The sequence below is a fragment of the Octopus sinensis genome, linkage group LG5 (assembly GCF_006345805.1).
Source record: "Octopus sinensis linkage group LG5, ASM634580v1, whole genome shotgun sequence".
Classification (NCBI taxonomy): Eukaryota; Metazoa; Mollusca; class Cephalopoda; order Octopoda; family Octopodidae; genus Octopus; species Octopus sinensis.
Window position 1 is genome coordinate 122,621,387 of NC_043001.1, and position 8,168 is coordinate 122,629,554.

The window sequence follows — 8,168 nt, forward strand, 5'->3', positions numbered from 1 at the left end:
CTCACTCACACACACACACACACACACACACACAATTGGACATTGAAGTGCCAGAGGGTCCGGGAAGACAAAAGTCGTATAGGAGAATTATTTAGGGCTGGTTTTCTGGTTTAGGCTGTTATCCGAATCTCTGCTCTTATTAGCAACAAAATGTACTGCAATATTTGCTGCCCAACGGTTGACTGCAGAGTAACTGAGACAAAAGGATCTTGTAAAGAAAGGTAATACAGATCGTAGGATACCGCTAGGCAACTCGAGACGGATCCAATCATTGCCGTTCGTAAAGAGTGCCGCACGCACGCAATCGTAATAGATACTTGGTCTAAGGGAGGTAACTAGTCTATGCAATGTTTTGATTTCCACGGTACTGGGTTAGCAAATGAATTCGTTCCTTTTTTAACCCTTCTTGGTACTCCATCGCCAAAACGAGTAGAATTTATTCAAATTTCAAAAGCGATAAACAAAGGTTATAGAGGACGAATACAGGAAAAAAAAGCTACAAAGCACTACGATAAAAATATTTTTTGTATTAATTCAATTAACTTGGGAAGGGTGTAAAAAAAAACCCAAAAAGAACGAATTTATCTGACAAACAATATTTTAAAATCGAGAACTTCATTTTTCCTCCATAAACTGTTTTCATTTAATCCATAATTCTATGAAATAATTTTCAAATTGAAATCAAGATTTTCTTTTTAACAACATAGGAGTGGCTGTGTGGTAGGTAGCTTGCTTACCAACCACATGGTTCCGGGTTCAGTCCCACTGCGTGGCACCTTGGGCAAGTGTCTTCTACTATAGCCTTGGGACCGAAGCCTTGTGAGTTGATTTGGTAGACGGAAACTGAAAGAAGCCCATCGTGTGTGTGTGTGTGTATTATATATATATATATATATATATATATATATATATATATATATATATATATATATATATATGTGTGTGTATGTGTTTGTGCATCTGTGTTCGTCCCCACAACATCGCTTGACAACTGATGCTGGTGTGCTTATGTCTCCGTAACTTAGCGATAGAATAAGTAGTAGGCTTACAAAGAATAAGTCCTAGGGTCGATTTGCTCGACTAAAAATGCGGTGCTCCAGCATGGCCACAGTCAAATGACTGAATCAAGTAAGAGTAATATAAACGTCTGAGATATTTCAGTCTTTCAGCTATTTTTTCAAAGAATTTACATGTCAAGTGAAAAAACGTTTTTTGCAAACATTAAAATTTTTTTGGGGATATACGCAATGACTTGCATATTCTTTATAAGTTTTTATAGATTTGAACACAAATATTCTAATCACTATTGTTTGCCATTGTAATATAAGGACATTGTAATGGAGTATAAACCTAAAATGTGCACTCTCTGGTTACTTTTCACCTGTCTTTGTATCCTAAACTCTGCAATATTTACATTTACAATCAAGAATTAAGGTGGTGAGCTTGTAGAATTGTTAGCATGCCGGGTGAAATACTTAACGGTATTTTGTCTGCCGCTACGTTCCGAGTTCAAATTCCGCCGAGGTCAACTTTGCCTTTCATCCTTTTGGGGTCGATTAAATAAGTACCAGTTACGCACTGGAGTCGATATAATCAACTTAATCCGTTTGTTTGTCCTCTCTGTGTCTAGCCCCTTGTGGGTAGTAAAGAAATAGGTATTTCGTCTGCCGCTACGTTCTGAGTTCAAATCCCGCCGAGGTCGACTTTGCCTTTCATCCTTTCGGGGTCGATTCAATAAGTACCAGTTATGTACTGGAGTCAATGTAATCAACTTAATCCGTTTGTCTGTCCTTGTTTGTCCCTTCTGTGTTTAGCCCCTTATGGATTGTAAAGAAATAAGGTATTTCGTCTGCCACTACATTCTGAGTTCAAATTCTGCCGAGGTCGACTTTGCCTTTCATCCTTTCGGAGTCGATTAAATAAGTACCAGTTATGCACTGGGATTGATACAATCCACTTAATCCGTTTGCCTGCCCTTGTTTGTCCCCTCTGTTTAGCCCCCTGTGGGCAATAAAGAATTAAATATCTACATTTACAATCAATACATAGAAATATTATTGGTTTCAAACAAAAATTTGTTACTTTTGAAAGCATTTATGTACTTTTGATTTTACTCTTATTTTCCCAACAGACCAGGATTTGTGCGGTTAAATCTGCCCTATTTTTATGATGACCAGACGATTGATTACATCATCGATGCTGTGGATACAGTGGCAACACATGCCTGGAAATTTCTGCCATATGTAAGTTAAAATTGATATTGTAATACTGTGGACAATAGTGTCAGTGTAAAGTTTAGTGAGGCATTTACTTTGCAAAGATCTATAGATGGAATTGTGATCTAGAATGTCAGGGTTACCATCTAATATCGAAATCGCTAAAAAATCAATGGAAATTTTAGTTGTGATACCAGTGCCGGTGGCACGTAAAAGAACCATCCAAATGTAGCTGTTGCCAGTGCTGCCCCGACTGGCCTCCATGCCGGTGGCACGTAAAAAGCACCAACTGATCGTGGCCGTTGCCAGCCTCGCATGGCACCTGTGCCAGTGGCATGTAAAAAGCACCCACTACTCTCATGGAGTGGTTGGTGTTAGGAAGGGCATCCAGCTGTAGAAACACTGCCAGATCAGACTGGGCCTGGTGCAGCCTCCTGGCTTCCCAGACCCCAGTCGAACCGTCCAACCCATGCTAGCATGGAAAGCGGATGTTAAACGATGATGATGATGATTCAGAAGGCTGCAATGTGCTAGTGAGGGAAAAAAGACACAACCAAGTTGAATGTCTAAGAGATGATTTATTGATAACATGTGTCTATGTGTGCATCATGTATACAGAACAATAGACAAGTCGTCTTGAGAACAGCATGTGTATAGGTATCTATGTATGAAAGGCGGCGAGCTGGCAGAAACCTTAGCACGCCGGGCAAAATACGTAGCCGTATTTCATCTGCTGTTACGTTCTGAGTTCAAATTCCGCCGATGTCAACTTTGCCTTTCATCCTTTCAGGGTTGATAAAGTACCAGTTACGCACTGAGGTCGATGTAATTGACTTAATCTGTTTGTCCGTCCTTGTTTGTCCCCTCTATGTTTAGCCCCCTGTGGGCAATAAAGAAATAGGTATGTATGTATGCATGTGCATTAAATACATGTAAGAATAGCAATAAAGAAGACAGTCTGTGAGAAGTTAGAATGTTCATAGACACAAGAAATGGGAGTATGGGTTTGTAGTCAATTATACATGGTAATTGAAATACTGTGTCAAGAGGCTGCGGTGATGATGTTGAGCCAATTGCAGTATGTATCATACGAAGTTGTGGTTGTAATGCTGCTACCTGGGTCACTTGTACAGAAGTTCTCGCAGGATGTATATTCGCTGTTAACCATTGTGAAATAATTCAGAAACATTGCCAAGTTGGAACCTGTGTAGTGTTGCTTGAGCTATGTATGTAGAGATGATGTTGATGACATGATGATGGTGGCGATGAAGAAAGAAATTGCCGTAATGGCATAAATTTTGCACATGTTGAGATCTTCAGAAATGTTACTCTGGAGCATACTTTCGAGTGTATGATAAAGGAAACCAAAGTCTGTTATAGATTGAGGCTAATCAAGAGAAATTGTAAAAAAAAAAAAAACATGTCAAATAATATTTTGACAACTTGCTGCAGTTTCAGTAATATTTCCTTTAACTATTTTCCTGTTTTTGTGCCACTGGAAAAGTGAAAAAATCAATCAATTAATAATTATTTCCCCAACGAATTGACTAAATGTCATAAACTGCTATACCGAGAAGTAAATTCATCACTGCTAAACTGCATTAAAATTATTTTGCACAGTATCATTATTTGGGATGAGAACTGGATATCATTTGACAATAATAAATGCTCCAGGCAATGATAAAAATGTAGACAAGTTTTCAAGCATGAGTGATCATAACACTGTTTGCCTCAAGAATATCTTGAGTGCACTAACTTTGATCTTAGTTTTCGACTTCGATCTTAGTCGTAGACTTCGATCTTAGTCATCGACTTCGATCTTAGTCGTCGACTTCGATCTTAGTCGTCGACTTCGACCCTGGTCGTCGACTTCGACCTTGGTCGTCGACTTCGATCTTGGTCGTCGACTTCGATCTTGGTCGTCGACTTCGATCTTGGTCGTCGACTTCGATCTTTGTCGTTGACTTCTTGCTGTCTGATAATATCATAAATACATTATAAAGCTAATTTTGATGTTTTTTTTTCTTTTCTCGCTTCTTCACAGTATAACTGCAATGCTCATAAAGGTTCTTGGACCCATGAAAAATTTTCCAGTCAATTTGGTGAAGCTTTTTTTAATCTTGAAGATATTGCATATGAATATGGAACTTTTGTGAACAAAAACAAATATCCAACATCTTTAGATATTAATTATGATTTAAAGGTAATTTATAATTTTATTGTAATCCCCCCCTCTCTCTTTCTCTCTCTACCTTCTTACAACTTGAGAGTACACCACAAGACCTCTTCACTACCATCTTTCCTATTATTCCCAACTGAGGTAACCATGGATCTACCAGACAGCAAGACACTTGCACCTCTCTCTCTATCATATCTTAATCTTTCATCACCTGGTATAAAGCCAACACCCTCAGTAGAGAGGTTTTTCCTTGTGAGTTTACTTGGTGACCTCATTCATGCTAGTCACACACAAAGATCATCCAGTTCCAGCATGGTTGCAGTCAACTGAGTGGAACAAAAGAATACCCTCTATAAAGTGGTTGGCATTAAGGGTATTGAGCAGATACTGGAGCTTAGTGCAGGCACGAAAAATGGATGATGTGGTATTACAAGGGATTGTTGAAAAATTCCTGGCTTTACTACTTGTACTTGTAGCGACATTCACCCTGGGTGGGTTGAGTCGGGTTCTTCTACCACCCTCCATGGCAGCCCACACATGACGGTCCTGCGCCAGTTCACTGGAGATAGCAAGCCAGTCACGGTTCCATTGGTGCAGGCTGACCACCTGTGGTCCCGTGAGCATGGAGAGGTCTTCCTTGATCATCGTAACCCAGGTCTTCAGCTGCCTTCCTGCACGTTTCCGCCAGTTGGGAAGTGGAGTTGGGAGAAGGACATCATGGCTCAGTTCACCCACTGGACGCCTACATGCATGGCCAAACCACCGCAAGTGCCGTTCCAGAAGGACAGATGGCTTTAAGGGTATTGTGAAAGTCTTGGTTGGAGGTGCAGACTTCTGAGTTCTTTTATAGGGCTTAGAAAAACTGAAGGACTGCTGCAAGAAGTGTGTGAATCTGAGAGGGGAATGTGTTGAATAAAATCATAATTAACTGATCCTCCTGTATTTTCTTTTAACCAAAGCCAGGAACTTTACAGCGTGCCCTCATAAAATGCATTTTAACATTTATTCAAACAATCTTAGATGTAGGCATAGGTGTGTGGTTTCAGGTTTGATTCCATTGTAAGTCATTTTATGAAAGTGTTTTCTTTTACTTGTACCTGTGGTGACATTCACCCTGGGCGGGTTGAGTCGGCTTCTTCTACCACCCTCGAGGCATCTCGAACCATGGCAGCCCACGCACGATGATCCTGCACCAGTTCACTGGAGATAGCGAGCCAGTCACAGTCCCATTTGCGCAGGCCGACCACCTGCAGATCCGTGAGCACGGAGAGGCCCTCCTTGATCGTCATAACGCAGGTCTTCAGCCTCCCGCCCGTGCATTTCTGCCAGTTGGGAAGTGGAGTTGGGAGAAGGAAATCACGACTCAGTTCACCCACCGGACGTCTACATGCATGGCCAAACTACTACAAGCATCGTTGCAGAAGGTGTCTTCTAACTTTACTTTGGGTCAATCAAAGCCTTGTGAGAGAAATTTGGAAGAAAGAAGTTGTGGTGGGCCTGCTTGGAAAGGTGCTTTCCTGTTCTAACACCACCTGACCCATAGGTTTCTTTAGCAGTGGCCACTTTGTTGCATGTATTCATCCTAGGTCTCTGGTTTAAGAATAATTTCAACTCTTCCTTCCACTAATTACGGAACTTCAGTAAAGGGTCATGGGTTTGACCCGGCCCTCTCTGACAATAAACAAAAACAAAAAAAAAATACTTAAAGCTGTACATACCTGCATTGTAATTATTCTATTTTGTGTACTCTAACTAAAAATGTTAAGGGGTATACATTTGTTAACATTTAACACATATTTTTATCTCCTTCCAGGATATTGCTAATGACATGAAGATTATTATCAATTCAACAGAGAAGCTTCTTGCGGTTTGTTAATCTCCTTTATCACTTTGCTTAATTTATTTCCATTTGTTGTGCAGTCCATTACTTTGTCTAACATCAATCATAGAAAAGATTAATTCTTTGGTTTCTTGTTTTTGTAATTTGCTCAGTAGTTCGATTTAGTGACGCTCAGCTTTTCGCTCTACTTTGTAAGCAACGATGCTGTTATTACGTCAAGTATGAAGAAATTCTGCCTTTTAAAAGGAAACCAGTAAATAAACTCTCTCTCTCTCTCTCTTTCTCTCTCTCTCTCTCTCTCTCTCTTTCTTTCTCTCTCTTCTTTCCTCCTCTCTCTCTATCTCTCTCTCTCTATCTCTCTCTTCTCTCTCTTCTTTCATCTCTCTCTATCTCTATCTCTCTGTCTCTCTTTCTCTCTGTCTCTCTTTCTCTCTGTCTCTCTTTCTCTCTGTCTCTCTTTCTCTCTGTCTCTCTTTCTCTCTGTCTCTCTTTCTCTCTCTTTCTTTCTCTTTCTCTCTCTTTCTTTCTCTTTCTCTCTCTTTCTCTCTCTTTCTCTCTCTTTCTCTCTCTTTCTCTCTCTTTCTCTCTCTTTCTCTCTCTCTCTTTTTCTCTCTCTTTCTCTCTCTTTCTCTCTCTTTTTCTCTCTCTCTCTTTCTTTCTCTTTCTCTCTCTTTCTCTCTCTCTCTCTCTCTCTTTATTTCTCTCTCTCTTTCTCTCACTTTCTCTCTCACTTTCTCTCTCACTTTCTCTCTCACTTTCTCTCTCTCTTCTCTCTCCTCTCTCTTTCTCTCTCTCTCTCTCTCTTCTCTTTCTCTCTCTCTCTCTTCTCTCTCTCTCTCTTTCTCTATCTCTCTCTCTCTTTCTCTCTCTCTCCTCTCTCCCCCCCTCTCTCTGTGTAGGAGTGCAGGCTTGGCTGTGTGGTAAAGACAGTTGTTTCCCACCCATGCAGTCTCAGGTTCAGTCTCGCTGTATGGCACATAGAATGAGTATCTTCTGCTATAACCCTAGGTCAACCAGAACCTTGAAATAGGATTTGGTAGAAAGAAACTAAAAGAAGCCCATTGTATGTACGTACATGTGTGCATGAGTTCCATTGTCTTGACATTACATTTCTGATTGTAAATGCCATCATGCAAGTGATGCTTTGTTTCCACTCTTCAGTGAAAAACATGTCTGGCCATGTAGAAAGACTAACTTGCTTGGAAATAGGTAAGGTTTGGTGGCAGTTTAAACTCAGACTCTAATGTTTGTTTTAAAAAAATACTTTAACAGAAATAACAAGACACTACAACATGATGTAACAACTTCAGTTATCTCTCTCTATATATAAAGCTGAAGTTGTCTGTGTGTGGCAGGTTAGGTAGCCTTCAACTAACACTATCTCCTCCGAGACCCTGCAGGTGTAAGTTGACTAAAATTGAGAGTATGATAGAAGAAGGCTTGCTCTTCCTTCTGCAGAAGAAAAAAATTCAAATCCGACTATGTTAGCACCAAAAATTATTTACATCAAAAAGGTGCTTTTTTTCTATGAAAATTCCTATTTTTCACGATTTTTTGACTGCCGTGTTGCCATTTTTTGGTGTATTTCAACCAGAAAAATGTTCACTTAAAGAGAATAACAAGCTGCATAATGCAAAATTTTTATTTTTCAAAAATTCCAATTCTAAAGGGTCAAAACAAACCCAAGCAACGCCGGGTGATACTGCTAGTATAAATATATTTACACAGGTTGAGAAAAAATTGAAAATGTTCTCTGAAGTTTTAGAAATGCCTTCAGAATGAATTGCAATTGTGTCTTGTACAAAGTTCAATAGTACAGTATTGCTGCCTTTCAGTTGGCTAAAACCATGTAAAAGTCTATATTCTTTTACTTGTTTTAGTCATTTGACTGCAGCCATGCTGGAGCACCACCTTTAAGTCAAACAAATTGACC

At 39.8% G+C, this 8,168-nt stretch overlaps 1 protein-coding gene across 4 annotated transcripts in view; it reads left to right on the forward strand.

The window, feature by feature from the left end:
• Positions 1-8,168, forward strand: part of LOC115212374 (probable cysteine desulfurase) — a 50,656-nt gene that overhangs the window by 40,941 nt on the left and 1,547 nt on the right. For all 4 annotated transcript variants that reach the window (XM_029781254.2, XM_029781255.2, XM_036503056.1 and 1 more), the window contains 3 exons: positions 2,132-2,243; positions 4,261-4,419; positions 6,209-6,262. In XM_029781254.2, coding sequence (XP_029637114.1) covers positions 2,132-2,243; positions 4,261-4,419; positions 6,209-6,262 — 325 coding nt within the window. The remainder of the gene's footprint in view (positions 1-2,131; positions 2,244-4,260; positions 4,420-6,208; positions 6,263-8,168) is intronic.